General features: G+C 44.5%; 1 protein-coding gene across 4 annotated transcripts; it reads left to right on the top strand.

Annotated features, from left to right (window-relative positions):
* Positions 1 to 1,816: 1,816 nt before the first annotated feature.
* Positions 1,817 to 15,061, top strand: LOC142501310 (mpv17-like protein 2). 4 transcript variants are annotated; one of them, XM_075611066.1, is made up of 8 exons: positions 1,824 to 1,955; positions 7,435 to 7,568; positions 8,170 to 8,307; positions 8,389 to 8,646; positions 9,958 to 10,119; positions 10,271 to 10,347; positions 10,657 to 10,785; positions 13,827 to 15,061. In XM_075611066.1, exons 4-8 carry the CDS (start codon positions 8,460 to 8,462, stop codon positions 13,920 to 13,922), a joined length of 651 nt encoding a protein of 216 aa, XP_075467181.1. In that variant the 5' UTR covers positions 1,824 to 1,955; positions 7,435 to 7,568; positions 8,170 to 8,307; positions 8,389 to 8,459; the 3' UTR covers positions 13,923 to 15,061. The 4 variants fall into 4 exon arrangements, with proteins under 4 accessions (XP_075467180.1, XP_075467181.1, XP_075467182.1 ...); XM_075611067.1 differs by lacking the exon at positions 8,170 to 8,307; XM_075611064.1 differs by having other exon boundaries at positions 8,170 to 8,646.
* The last annotated feature ends 380 nt before the right edge of the window (positions 15,062 to 15,441 follow it).

Below are 15,441 nucleotides of genomic sequence, written 5' to 3'. Positions count from 1 at the left end.
GCAGATGCGGCCTGTGGTCTGGGACCAGACCACCAACACATACAGAGTGTTAAGGTGGGACCCTCCAGATGGATACCACCCCACGTGGAGGCAGACTCATTGCTGACAACGACGGCGGGGGACTGGAGAGACTCCTGTCTTCATGTCGGCACTACCGGGTGTTGGAGCACCTGGCAGGTAGCTCTACATCTCCAAGTGCACCAACAATAACACTTTAGTTGTGGGCAGCGCTGTCACATATTGGGTGGGTTGACTTCTGTGGATGCCGGGTGGTTAGGTGCCCTGGGGCACCTCAGTACTTTGGGGATATCCCATCAGGGTGTGGACGCTGAGTTGGAGGGTAGTGTGGAGTTACGGCTGTGCGTGGTCTATTTGGTGTGGGTGTCGCATTATTATTTCTATCATCATTTCCATGCAGTACACTATTATCTATACCAGTGTGTGTAGTTCTTGTATTGGGTCATGTGATGGTGTTATCCAACATAGTTAGGATCCCGCACTGGTGGAGGTGCTGTCACCAGACGGATCAGGTACACCCCGGGCTCCCAGCAGCGGAGGTTCAGGCCTCCTGTGAGCCTCAGGTAAAGCACCACACACTCAGTAGCTGCCACATCTCCCATAGGGTGGGGAAATGGCGCTACACAAATAACAAGTATCCACCGCAATAAGAGCAGGCACACAAAATGTGTCATTAACCTGGAGGCACGGTTCTACGTCCGTATCAAGTTATAGCCCTCAAGTATGCTAATCAGTATCGGTATCGGTATCAGTGGTAATATTGTAACAGTTAAGTAGCACCTTCCAACAGCAGTATGTTCGAACGCGAGCTTTGTGACGTCAGTGCGCAGCGCCTGACGGATGTTTCGCATCACGCGCTTTCTCAGGTGGGAGCCGCCCAGTCAGTGGTGAAGATATTTATGCACATCGAGTTGCTATGGAGACAGGGTAAGGGTTAACCCCTATCGGTGCTGGTTTCTAATCTGCCAAGAAGGAGTTGGAAGTTGGCTTCACTGTAATAATATATTTATTATGTGAAATTGCTTAATAGAGCTCTTGTGAATTATGTGTTTAGGCACATTAGATCTAACTACTGAGACAATCTCCAATTGACCAAACTCATCACTTATTTCAGATGCCTTAATGAACAGGATAGATTAATGCAGTACATACAAACACAAATATTTAGAGATAAAAAAACATAATAAAAATACATTTCTACCTTCATTATTAATCCATCACTGCATGAATAGGGTCCCGAACCCATAACTTTTACATATTCAAGCAATGTTAAGTACTTTCTTTTGCCCCAGTTACATTTTCATGCCATTGCCCCATAACTGTGATATTTGTGTTTTTATATTACTTCAAATGTTCATTAAATTTCCTCTATTACTTCCCTGTTCGTTCCTTTTTGTATGTCCCTGTATTATTATTTGTATTACTAGTATTATTATCTACGACATACAAATAACTTTACATGTATTTATTGACTGATGTAATATAGGCCACATAGTAAACACCATCCGAACGCCTTGGATTCATGACATCATTCGGAAACATGTTGGTTGCTTTTTTTTTATAGTGAGGCGTGACACACAAACGAGGCGGAAGCAGAAGTCTGGCATCCAACCAGTTTTGAGCAAAATAGCAACTGGATGTAAAAACAAACAAACAAACACAATAACGTTTTCAATAAAACAATATATCGTCCAGACAGAGATCCCGGGCCTTTCCCCCACGCCTTTATGTCAGAAACTCCCAGCGTGTGGTCGTGTACCCTTGACAAAGATGGTCGCCAAATGCTCCGGGGGAGCTTAGCGGAAGTAACACAATAACTTCCGGAGCACACCTAACAGTCCTCCATGCTCGCAAGTAGATACCGGGTGAAGACGGTGAGCGAGTCACGTGCGTGCGGAAAGAGTGTGCTAACCCGAGACTACGTCACGAGCATCACGGTAAGGTGGGCGGGGCAGGTTCTGTAACGGGGCAGGTTCTGTAACGGGGCAGGCTCTGTGACGGGTTTAGACAGCAAAGACCCGTTAACCCTTCACCTGGTTGGCTATTGTTGGGAGGAAGTATGTAAGGAGAAGTGGGGGTGCCGAGTAACCATGGTAACGGCCCAAGGCTTACCTAGTAACATGCCCTGTAGCTAGGGCGACCAGATGTCCCGGTTTATAGCCGTTTGTTCCGACTTTTTTTGGCCACTGTCCCGGTTTTTATTGGTACTGACCGTACATGGGCGATTGGTGCTTAAACTCTAGCGTTCAGTGCTGTGAGCGAAAGATGGGCGTGGCTATGGCGCGAACGGGTAGGCGTGGCCATGACGGCTTCTCTGTTTCCCAGATAGGCTCTGACTCCTATTAGTATATAACTGGTTTATCACTGTGTGCATTTAATTTTTGAATAAAAACCAGTACTCTTATTTCATTAGTATGTATACCTTCCCAAACAGCATAACACCCCACTGAACCCTCATACCGGGAGGCAGGATGTTCCTATACTTCATACCAGCCCCGTTTAATAACCTACAAGCTGCAGTTCAAGCTCCCTTTTCATTTTTTTTTTATTTCAATAGTTTCATGTGGGCAGTCTCTACTTACCTAAAGAACTGCATAGCTGCCGGTCAATTCGTTCTCCGTCTATTGATCGGCAAAGTTTGGCGACATCTTTAAATCTGGGGAATGTAAATGGTTGCTATTGTAACAAATATGCTTGTTAAAATAGAATACAAGAAAATTGGTCTTTCAAAGTTGTTTTTTTTTTTTTAAAACAGAAAATGCTAAAAGTATTTTTTCTTACTACAGAACCGATTTATTTAAAAAAAAACACACATGCAGGATATTGCTTGAACTGCAGCTTTCATGTTTGTTACACACACAGATGGTACAAGTTATTTATCCCTATTCTGTTGGCACCTATGAAAGATTCACAGCCTATTGGTTACCGGAGTGTGACGTCAAGCAGCAGCAGCGCGAAAATACACTATTCAGAGTTTTTCCTCTGATCTGCCGGCTCAACGCTCACTGCCATGCGTGCGAACTATATAACGTCAGGCTTAACACAGCCAATTATAAGAGCAAGCACACGCACTATATTACGGGCTCTCGTTCAGACAGAAAGCGATGTGACGCCGCGCGTTCGCCACTCTTTCACTGTGTTCTATGGCAGTTTTCAAACTGAAAACGACACCCGGCGGCGAAGTACAGCGTTGACGCCGCTGCGCTTGAAGAATGCAACTGAAGTTGTAATTTCAAGCGGCAGCCGCATCACGGGTACTTCGCCAGCCAATCACAAACATGCACACTTTTAATTTATTTTTTAAAGTCCCGCCTCCAATCGTGTCATTCTGTCTGCTGGGGATGAGCACACATCGCCCAGCAGACAGAGGCACGTACGCGCAGCCTTACCGCGCACAAGCGTTCGGCAAATGCCAATCGCACGTGTGCATAAATGGCCATCAAACGCAGATCGTACACGTGGGGCCGGCAAGCACCCATCGGGCATGCGCAGTCAGCGCTCGACATTCGCACATGCGCAACGTTTTTCCAGGGAAAATAACGATCACCCTACAATTAGCAACATGCCTACCTATTAACATCATGGCTTGCAATAAATAAAAAGCACTCAGACATGCAACATCTTGGCAAATCTCACAAATATGGTGAGCACAAGATTCCAACCCAGGTTAGAGACAGATAAAGATATAATAAAATATGTAGTGTAGTACTGTAATATAAAACTTCAATCTGATGTGAAGAAAACTTCAATAATGATAACTTTATTTCCCAATGGGACTCAAAGCGCTTCACAATTACAATATAGCATGTGGTACGCAGCACATAGGATTTTTGCCGACACGGTCCCTGCCCAGACGAGCTTAAAATCTATGTTATTGGTGCCTGAGGCACAAAGTGACTTGGGCCAAGTTCACAAGGAGCTGACACCAGGATTTGAACCAGGTTCCCCTGCTTCAAATTCAGTGTCTTTATTTACATTCCGTGTCTTTACTCACTGAGCCACTCTTACATACACATCAGTCATTGCACTCACATGATCCACAGAGGTTAAAGGCACATCTGATGGTGTGTATAAAATACAGTCGGCACAAACCGGAATAGAGAGGGAAAAAAATAACAATGCAGGGAGGGTTGTTGTAAATTAGCTAAACTGACAAGGTCATTTTTATCTATGTATAGATAAAAATTAAATGTGTTTGATTCTTAGTAGATGTGGGGATTCTCATTGGTCCGTCGGTCCGTCCGCCTCCCCCACGGCTCTCATTGGCCAAGAGGTACGCTGATGACGTGGACACACCTACTCCACTGTGACACACACAGACACACACACACACTCACCCCTGCAGACTCGCCATACACCCTGAGACTCTGAAGCCTAATAGCCTCGGAGACTCTCTCCCTGCAGACTCACCCTACACACCTGGGATCACCCCTGCTGAGTCAGACACCCACCTTGGTACGTTTAACCCACCTCTCTGTCCACCCGCCCCCCTCCCTGTTACCCGTCCCCCTCCCTCCCCTCCCTGTTACCCATCCACCCGCCCCCCTCCCTGTTACCCATCCACGCTCCCACAAATGACGACCTCAGCACTCCCCTTACTGTCACAAATCACTCCCTCCTCCTCACTCCCGCCCGCTCTGCGCTCACCAGCCCAATTACTGTCTGCACCGCTACTGCCCACCTACTGCCCACCTCTGGCCCCATCATCACCCTGTCGCCCGCTCCACGCTCAAAATGTCCGCCTTCCCGCATGCATATTAATTGTCAAGAATCAACATTTCAGCCTTCACAGACCCCGGCAATTGTCCACCTTCCATGCACGTGTCCAAATTTATGCCTTCCCACCCGCTCCGCGGCACTGCTACTCGGCTAAAATGGCCGCCTTCCCGCCAAAGCCACTTCAGAAGGACGCTTACTTCACTGCCGATACGTACATCTGGCCCCATCAGCATCACCCTGTCGCACACTATATAAAATGGCCGCCTTCCCGCCCGATTAAACATTAATTGTCCCCCTTCCTTAACACAATTAAAAATTTACGCCTTCCAGCTCGCTCACAAAATGCCACCCTTCACGCACGATAACATAATTATTGCCCACCTTCTCAGCAGCCCGGTTGCCGCCACCGCTACTCTGCCTGTCCCCCTTACTTACCACCGTTACTCCACTACTTACACTCTCTCACACTCCGATCACCTCCCCCCCATCACCCCCCTCACCTGCAGCTCCTCACCACTTGCGGGCCCCGTTTTCTCTCCCCTCAGCGGGGATGCCGGGGAGGGGGGGGTGGAAGGAGCACACGCCGCTTCTCTTCACCACCCGCGGGCCCTGTTCTCCCCTCCCAGCGGGGACCGCCGGAGAGGGGGGGAGGGGGGAGAAACACGCGCAGGGGCCAAGATTCACCCCCCCATCCAAGATTCACCCCCCCCACACACACCCATCCATGGTTCACCCCCCCCCCACCCACACACCCACCCAAGATTCACCCCTCCCCCATGATTCACACCCACCCATGATTCAAAACCCCCCAAGATTCACCCCCCCCCCCACAAAACAATTTTTAGGGATTCACATCCCGGGCAACACCGGGTCTCTCAGCTAGTTTTATTTATCAAATGTTTTACCAGGAAGTAATACATTGAGAGTTATCTCTTGTTTTCAAGTATGTCCTGGGCACAGAGTTAAGACAAATAATACATGGTTACAAATACAGTTACATAAGTGAACAGGGTATACATTATATACAAGACATAGCATGTGCAATTAAAGATGATATATATTATAGGCGTATGTAACAGTTACATACAGGATTAAAATGTGGGACAGCTTTACTTTTGAAAGAACTTTGACTGGTGGTGGCTGTGAGAGTCTCCGGTAGATTGTTCCAGTTTTGGGGTGCACGGTAAGAGGAGGAGCGGCCGGATACTTTGTTGAACTTTGGGACCATGAACAGTCTTTTGGAGTCAGATCTCAGATGATAAGTGCTGCATGTGGTAGGGGTGAGAGGTTTGTTCAGATAGACGGGGTAGCTTGGCCAGAAAGTATTTGAAGGCAGGACAGGAAAGATTTAGTTTGTGCCTAGACTCAAGGGATGACCAATCTAGTTCTTTGATCATGTCACAGTGATATGTGTTGTAGTTGCATTGGCGGACAAAACGGAATATTGAATTGTAGAGGGTATCAAATTTACTATGGTGGGTTTGGGGTGCCGTGCCGTATACTATGTCCCCATAGTCTATAATTGGCATTAGCATTTGCTGTGCGATACGCTTTCTGACCAGCAGACTTAGGGAGGATTTGTTCCTATAAAGTACAGGAAGGTCCCGCTTCTCGGCGCTTCGTTATCCGGCGTTCCGCTTATACGGCGGCGCCGAGAAGGGGGCCGCCATCTTTAAACCGCAGTCGCGCATGCGCAGAATGGGCGGTTGCGCCCGGCGCGCATGCGCAGACCGCTGTCTGTCTTCGCGCGCAGACCGCTGTCTTCGCGCGCATACCGTAGTTTGCGCGCGCAGACCATAGGCCGCGCATGCGCAGAACGGTGAAAAACGCCGTTTTGTGCATGCAGAGAACTGAAAATTGCCGGATCTGTTTTCCGGCGATTTTCACTATACGGCGGGCCCCTGGAACGGAACCCGCCGTATACCCGGGGCCTTACTGTACACCTAGTTTGGCATAGGGTTTTGATGTCGGTATCAATGTGCATTCCAAATGTTAAATGGGAGTCAAACCATATGCTCAAATATTTGAAACTAGTAACGGGCTAGGATGGTATTAGCGTGGGTTCTGATCTGGAGCTTATTCATCGGAAGCTTTAAAAATTTAGCCTTGATCCCAATTACAATTGTTACAGTCTTTTTGGGCGTTTTAAAAACAGTTTGTTTTGGGAAATTTTCAAGTCTCAATAAGTCCGATTGAAGTGTGTGTTCAAGGTCGGAGAGGCTAGGGCTGTGTGCATATAAGATTGCTGCATACATGTGTATTGAAGCTTCCTTACAAGCTGTGGGAAGATCATTGATGAACACTGAGAAGAGTAGGGGTCCCAGGACAGAGCCTTGTGGGACACCACAGGTGTTACCTAAGGGGTTGGAGTTAGAGCCTTAGATGGACACATGTTGGGATGTACCTGATAGGAATTAAACCAGTTTAAAGCATGCTTCCCTATTCCAGTGTATAGTGCCTCGGCAATCGGTGAACGGCTCCCCTTAGGCATGCAACGGAGCACTGTTACAAAGGCTGATTGAGCGGGCAGGGGGTTGTGAAAGTAGTTCCCTGTATTTTATTTAGTCTATAGGACCATAATAAGAGAGTATGTAGTGTCAACACCTTGACAAAGCGCCAACGCACAAAACGCGTATGTGCGTTTTTCACCCTACATCCATTGTGAGCTACACACAATAAACTAATTTTTATTTTAAGTTGCCTTGGAAAGTCTTCATTTTTTCATCTCTGGATTCTGGCTGTGCTCCCGTTCCACTACATACTCTCGTGACCTTTTACCAACGGATCACACGCCTTGGAGTGGCTGGACTGTCCTGGCAGGATGTTGGCAGGTAATGGGCTATAGCCCTGTATCACATTACCTTAAGCTAAGCACTTATTACAATATACCTTCTGGAGGAAAGTACAGTATTGAGGCCAATTATTGTGGTTTTCAAGTGGACACCATTAGGCCCCTATTTCTCCTGTGTTACATATTTCATGGACTGCCTTACTTGGGACATCTATACAGCACCCTGGATATTTATGGACTTATAATTATTACCTGGATAGAGTATACGTGTGATTTTTGAGCACCATTTCTCACCTAACCACACTATAGGACCATAATCAACCTGTTTAAACACACATAGTTATATGGCAATCACCATTTGTGTTTGGAACGTTCTGACATTTCATTACCTATGAATCAATGCAATCTTGCACTGGTTAACCTAGTACTCTCCACTGGCTCACAGCCACACATGTATTAGTTTACCGTCAGATTAGCGAGGGCATGTTAATTGGGGGCTTTTCTATCTCTACCTACTGTCCACCTCCGGAGTGATGCTCTGGCTTTGATACTCGTTTGCTACTTGTACTATATTCAATGCAGAAAATGTCCCAATACAGTATACGTGATCGTCTCCCTTTTCTGTTCTTTCTGCTGGATAGATGGTGTTTAGAGCTCCAGAGGAGAACAGAACGTGATCTCCCCTAGACAATGAGCTGAAAGCCCATGAGTAGCCATTACATCATGTAGTCCCTGGAGTGTCCGACTACATGACGGCTCTGTCATGGGGCACTCAAAAGGTTAATTAGAATGTCTAAATTATATTAACCCCTTCGCTACCAAAGAAGGAATTAAAGAATGCACGTCTTTTCCGTCCCTAGGTGAGGTGCCAGACCTGCTGTCCCTGGTCCATGTGTGGTTGGCAACCAGCTAGTAATACATTGCGGGAAGGATGCTTCCCAATGGTAGATTATTGCTGACCCGCTTTGCGGGCTACTGGAAGCCCTTCTTTAAAGGGCGATTCCTGCTCGTCACCAACACTGTGAGCTGCGGGATGCTCCTGGGATTTGGGGACACACTCCAACAGACACGGGAAGTCAGGCGAGACCCAGAGTGGCAGCGAGACTGGCTGCGGACAGGTAACTGCTCGAGACTCTATGCCAGGGATAAGGCTCCCTTACATGCGAGAAATCCCAGGCTTCCAATGTCATTAGTGTATATAATAGAATGTAACACATGGGTCTGTGTGTAAATGTGTACATGTATAAGTACATGTGTATCGGTGCAACGAAAAAGTTAAGGTGACACAGTAGCTTGGAAGCCTTCCAGGACCCATCCAGTTTTCTGTCGATGTAAAACCCTGAAAGAGGTCAATTACAAAAGCAAGAAAAGCCTTTGAAAGGCCACTGCTAGGGTAAAATGGAAGATGGATTACCTCATAGCAGAATCTTCACTGGAAGTTAACATACTGCACTCTATAGTGGTGTGGAGTATCTCTGCTGCTTTAAGAAATCAGAAAGCTTTGCTTCCATTCAGAAAGGAAATAAAATGTCATTTTTAAACAAAATATTGCAAACAGAGCCTAATACCCTGGCAGCCATCTTTCCTGTTCCCATTCGTGTTTCCCGCCCTTTGTTGGTCTTCCTCGTTGTTCCCCTGTATGTTTTCTTCCAGTGGGTACTGGTTGTAGGTCTGGGATGGGTGTCCTCCCTAAGTTCTTACACACTCTAGTACTGAGTTTCTTGGTGAGTAGCGCGTTAGAAATTTTTTAACAAATAAAGGACACAAACACTTTTGATTACCCAACAATTGTTGATTACCCAACAATTACCCAAGATTCAAGCGTTTGATGATAACAGTTGCATGGGATCTTTATGGTTTAATATGTTACATATCTAAGCCAGCAGTAGGACTTTGGCTTGTTAGAGACGTCTAATGTAGAATTCGTGAAGATGTCATTTAAAAACCCATTTTGGGCAGGCTTGCCGTTTTTACTTTTGTATTTATATTTAAGTTATTGTAAGTGGAGGTGACCACTCCAGTCATGCTCCAGGAAATCCCCTTGGGGTGTTAATAAATATTTAAGAAGTCCCGTTTAAACAAGATGATGCAGATATCAGCAGAACGCAAGGGACTTCACAGACATTAGTTATTAATTTGCTTGCTGGTAGGTGTGTGTGTGTGTGTGTCTTGCCCTGAGCTCCTCGTTGAAGTCCAGTGATGTCACCCAGTTAGAAGAGCTTGGCAGCCAAGTAAACTTTGTATTTTATTCGCCAAAAAGCAAATCTTTTAAAAATCAGTGAGACGGGGAATTAAACTAAGAAGATGAAAACGGATAACCTACCAAACAGTATTGGAAAGCCCTTTGCTGTTAAGCACATGAAAAACATAGTCACAGTTAGTCTCTGTCCTGCAGACCTTACAATCTACTCTCTATTCTCTTCTCACAGGCAGAATGTTCACCATTGGCTGCTCCATGGGCCCGATGATGCACTTTTGGTATTCCTGGCTAGATCGAACATTCCCAGGGAGAGGGATCAGAGTCGTCATCAGGAAGGTGCTGATTGATCAGCTGGTGGCCTCCCCAATACTGGGAGGGTGGTACTTCCTGGGTAAGATACGGCTTACAAAGTAGTATGTTTTACCCTTGTAGTGAAAAGGAACAATCTCAAAAACACACACACACACACACACACACACACACATATTGGGGGAGGTGTATGTGTTGGTAAATTGGCTTTCTGATGAGTTCCATGTGCGCAGGGATGGGTTCCATGGAAGGACAGAGTCTGGAGAAGAGCTGGAAAGAATTTCAGAACAAGTTTTGGGAGTTCTACAAGGTGAGAACAGAATGAATTAATGTGATCGATGCTGAAAGGGTATTTGTGACGGTACAATAGCCAGTATGTCCATGTCAGTGTCTAATTTCACATACATTTCAACTCTCCATAGAGGAGGAGATGCAATGTAATTTAAATGATCCAGCACAGATATTTCTAACACTGAGTATACATCACTGCCGTTAACATATAACTGCCATTTTGTTACGTTTTGGTTCTACATGGAGCTGCAGTTTTAATCTCAAACTCTGCTCACAAGAAGTGGTTTGAAAATATGTTACTAGCCAATAATTTCACGTTTGTTTTCAGGCCGACTGGTGTGTGTGGCCAGGAGCCCAGATGATCAACTTCTACTTCTTGTCACCAAAGTACCGTGTGATTTATATCAACGTGATCACTGTGGGTTGGGACACCTACCTCTCCTACCTTAAACACAGGGTGAGACATTGAACACATTTCACAGCTCTGCCAGATTACAAAATGTGGCACAAAAATAAGTACCCTTTATTTGCTCAGTGTGGGCTAAACAAGTCACTCAGCCCGAGGGGGTACAGTAACACGTACAATTTCTTATATGCAAATATCATATCAATATATGTATTTATTTGTGTATACTTATATGCACGTGCACACACACCAGAAGTGGTGTCAAATCCCCCCATACCATCTGATAATTAGCAGATAAGTCCTCAATCTCCCAGCTGCTTTAATTAGCCGAAGCTTCTGCAGCACTGGCAGAAAAAGGTACGGCTGAATTTAATAGTTACAGCACGTAAAAAAAAACGGTTCAATACTGTAAAAAGCTGAGGCTGACGCGGAGGGGCGGTCACAGAATAGAAATCGTTTATTATGAGCACAGCATCAGTGCGAGTGATATAGCCAGTTTCATCCTGTGTGCGCAGAACAAAACAATCAAAAGTGCTCTGCCCTGGTAAAGACTAAGGGGGCTATGCACTTAGCAGTGATAAGTCATTTTAAGAGCGCAAAGTGCTCTTAAAATGTGAAGTTCCGCCGAGCGCTATGTACTAAGCCGCGCAAACAGGCACTTTGCGCTCTAAAACTGGCTTTTTTTTAAAAAAAATTCAAAGTCCAACGTTGCTCGTATGATCAGCTGTTTGCGCTGAATCCTGCCCTTCTGCGGGATTCACTAAGCAACGCAAACTGATCGTACGTTAAAGTTGCGCTGAATAAAGCTCACCAGCTAAAGGCAGATGATAACAAAAGCTGTACTTCTTTGTTTACCTTTTTGCAGGCGCAAAACCATTACAACAGGCCGGCGGGTGTCCCCGGCTGACCTCGCAGGGGTCCCCGAGGGAGGCCGGGGTCGCGCGGGTGTCCCCGGCTGACCCCGCGGCCGTCCCGGGGTACCCGCGGGCCTGCGGTACCAATGTTGTGCCAACAAAAATACTAAACAATATTTCTAACTAAATACACCCCCTAACCCATACAGTACAATAATGTGCAAAATAACTATTATCCAGATATGGATAATAGATTATTTGCCCATTATTAAACACTGCATTAGCATACCTAAATAAAGTCAATAAAAACAGTAGCCAGCTAATCCAATGAATACAAGCAGTAACAACATCAACAATGAATTAATTAAACCATTAACCAATTAATTCCTAAACCAACTCAAAATGAATAGTAACACTAACCAATCAAACCAATTAATTACAACAACATTAATAAATGTTAACATTAAAAGACAAAGAAATACATTCAAACAATCTCAGAAAGAACCATAAAACACATTAGCTAACATAATACAACATTAACTACAAGCGATCACCAATCGCAAACATTTTATTACATTAAGCATGAAAAAAACAAACAATTACATCCACATAAGAAACTGACATTAAAATATCAACAGCAATAGCAAGCCACAAATGCCCCCCAAATATTGTAATAATAATGTATTAATCTGTACCCTAAAGTGGTACAGATTAAAATATTATCAGTCAATATGCCTGCCCCAAAAAAACAAAAATCACATCCAAAGAATAAACCTGTAAAAAGAGACATTTACAAACATTCAATATATTACTTACCATTAGAAGCGGTGGCCCTCCGACTCCCGGGGAAACAGCTAGCACACGTAAATGTTAAGAACGCTAGCAGGGGGTATATACATTGCACGCACGATAAGCCAGTTTTGGGCACGTCCGATAAAAAATGGGCTGAGGGCCTTAGTGAATTGCGCCGCCGGCTTCATTTTTTATCGGACGTGCTAATTTTTTTCAGGCCTGCGCGAGAGCTCGGAGCTTAGTGCATAGTCCCCTAAGTGAACCGTATTCAGGGTGTTATCCTGCTACCTTTTTCTAAGAGCCATTACACTACGTCAGTCTAACGCTTTAGCATTCTCTGTGCCTGCTCTAATGCCACGGGCATTTTCTTATATTCTGTCACTGTTTCTTTCATTTCTCACACGTAATGTTATCTTGTCCCTGGGCCTAATGTGTGGGATACGTATCTCTCTCCTCTCCTGTGATGGGATTTTTTGCCAAGCAAGGTCGTTTGCGAAGATAATGTGGGCAGCTGTATCGGAGTAATTGCTTCCCCCATAATCTTGCCTTGGAACATTAACTCATACCTTGCTGGCTGACACTGGCCAAGTCTTGAACCAAAACGCAGTCTCTCTTCTTACCCAGAATTCACTTGGGGTAATGTCCAGGGGTTTCTGGTCCAACAAATACCTACTAAAAAGGTACAGTTGGAGGGTATTCTCTGTAATACACATCAAGATACGTGAGCTAAAGGGATCAAAGCGGCGATGTGACATTTACATATTTATGCATTTGACCTTCTGGCAGCAATCGGTTTAAACAATGGTGTTTTTGTAAAGAAAAAGGTGGCAGAGTCCACAATAAATAATTCCACTATGAATAAGGATACATGGTAGAAAAATAGTTTATCCCAATCCTACTTAGTATTCCAGCCCAAATCATAATAATGTCACAAGCGCTACATGGGGGTTTTCTTGATACCCCAAAAAAGTGCTGCACATTTTGTACTAATTTCCATACTTAAACTAATTTCACAGTGCTTTACATGTGGTTTCTTTTGTTTCAATAGAAATTGTATTATTTATGGGCATCTGAATATTGGGGGGGGGGGGGGGGTGTTTGCCAATCAAGTATTTTCTTTATCTGTTGTGCCCCCTGTCCAATGCAAAATAGGGGGAGGGGGAGAGAGTGAGACTATGACGGTGAAAACTCTTGATCACGCGGCGGCATCAGACAAGTAACTTTAAAAAGATTTATAAATAGTTACAGGTGTTGAATTTGGGTAAGGGAGGCATTAGTCACCCATATATGACCCCTTACACACGTCACTGCCATTAGGATACTGGTCCAAGGTGGGATTGACCCTGTAATGGGTCTCGTGCCTCTGTATAACCCGGCTGTGGATTACATATACCTCACCACCTTTTTTATAAAGCGGCTTTCTCTCCTCATGCTCCTCTCTTGCAGACGGTGGAACCTGCAGAGACCGTCACTGCCGACCCCTCTGATCAGCTCGCCATTAGTGCCACGCCTCTGCCAAAGACACTGGATGAAAAAGTGTAACGCTGGTCACAAGCCTTTTTACAAAGCCGAAGCACTGTGCAACTGAGCCTGCTACTCACTCCGGGAATGTGCCCTGTGAAAACAGTTTAATCAAGCAATTTGCACTCTCACATTAACCATTTCGGCGCCAAAAAGGGCTACTATCTATATTCAATCGCCCTTTTAATGTAAAATTTGTAAAATGTATGCCTGTGGATCAGAATCTTTTCAAAGACCCTAATTGCCAAATGCAAAGAAATCTAAAGATTGTGTGCTTTTCGCCCTATTATATAGAATTTAGAAGTGCCTAAGTTGTAGCCAACCTATCACTCCCTATCTAAACCCCTTCACTCCCGACCTGAGCCTTTTCTCCCTTGAAGGAAGATAAGGGTGTATTAGTACTAGCACCCTATTCCCCCTCTCTAGGGCACTAAAAGGATAAATCTATACAGTTACAGAGCCACATGTGACTGACCTTTTTGGCAATTAAGGGTTAATGTCCATTATACTGCCTGGATTGACATTAGGAGTTAGGTTACCATACGATTATACTTGTTGCTTATTTTACTGATGCGACCTTTCTCCTTGTGCCGTGGATGTATAAATATGTATAAGGAGATTTTTTTTTTTTTTTTTACTGAATCTTAAACAATAGAAATGTATGTATATTAGGAGATCTTTGTATTGTTATTCTTTGGGTGTATGGATAAGTGCAGAAATATACTGTGTAATTCTTACTGTTGACGTTACAATAATGCTGCTAAGCAGCTCAGTGTGTAAAATTGTTTTGAATCAAAATCTATTATGTGGCTCAAAATATAAATATATATACATATTGTAAATTTTCTTTTAAAAAGTCTTGATTGTATTCTAGGAGAAAACTCTTTGTATTGGGGGTGAGGGGTCTGATAATGTTTTATAGCTGTTGGCAGGAAACATGCCAAAATAACATCTCTGTACTGTATCCATGAGGTGTGACATGCAGGCAGCCACCTCTGGGTTGGAATCCTGGTGTATCGAGTAACAATGATATACAGCTCAACCCCCTAATAACGCTGTGCTTGGGGTCCAAAGAATCACATCGCGTTATAAGCGGATCGTGTTAGATATAATGTACAATTGTATGCATTGTACAATAAAGTATTTAAGATACCAATAATCGCGTGGTAAAGTATTCATAAATACGAAAATTGGGAGCCACGCTTCGCATCGCGTCGTAAGCGGATTCGCGTTGTAACGGATCGCGTTATAACGGGGTTCTATCCGTTGTATAAAATGCGAGTCGGGAATAGAAAACTTTTTTTAGCCAAGTGTCAAATGGCAGAAGCGGAATTAAAGTTAATTGAAGTTACAGTTTTATCTTGGTTAAACAGCAGCTACATATTTTTTTTTTTTTTTTAAGTGAAATTGTTAGTTTGGCTAGTATGAGAGACACTAACAATTTTAACTAAAGGGACTCTGTATCCCTTGGTACCATGACACCCCAAAAACTGATTTGAACCCTTTAAAGCCATGGTTGCCAACGCCAGTCTTCAAGAAC

The sequence above is a fragment of the Ascaphus truei genome, chromosome 8 (assembly GCF_040206685.1).
Source record: "Ascaphus truei isolate aAscTru1 chromosome 8, aAscTru1.hap1, whole genome shotgun sequence".
NCBI classification, from domain to species: domain Eukaryota; kingdom Metazoa; phylum Chordata; class Amphibia; order Anura; family Ascaphidae; genus Ascaphus; species Ascaphus truei.
The sequence above is the reverse complement of the archived record's forward strand: the minus strand, read 5'-3'. Positions and strand labels throughout refer to the sequence as shown.

What these genes read in the sequence shown, in the direction of transcription:
- LOC142501310 (XM_075611065.1), top strand. Translation starts at nt 8,460, where the DNA reads ATGCTTCCCAATGGTAGATTATTGCTGACCCGCTTTGCGGGCTACTGG. An exon ending in AGTTTTGGGAGTTCTACAAG is followed by an intron (nt 10,348 to 10,656) that starts GTGAGAACAGAA and finishes GTTTGTTTTCAG; the next exon opens with GCCGACTGGTGTGTGTGGCC. An exon ending in TCTCCTACCTTAAACACAGG is followed by an intron (nt 10,786 to 13,826) that starts GTGAGACATTGA and finishes CCTCTCTTGCAG; the next exon opens with ACGGTGGAACCTGCAGAGAC.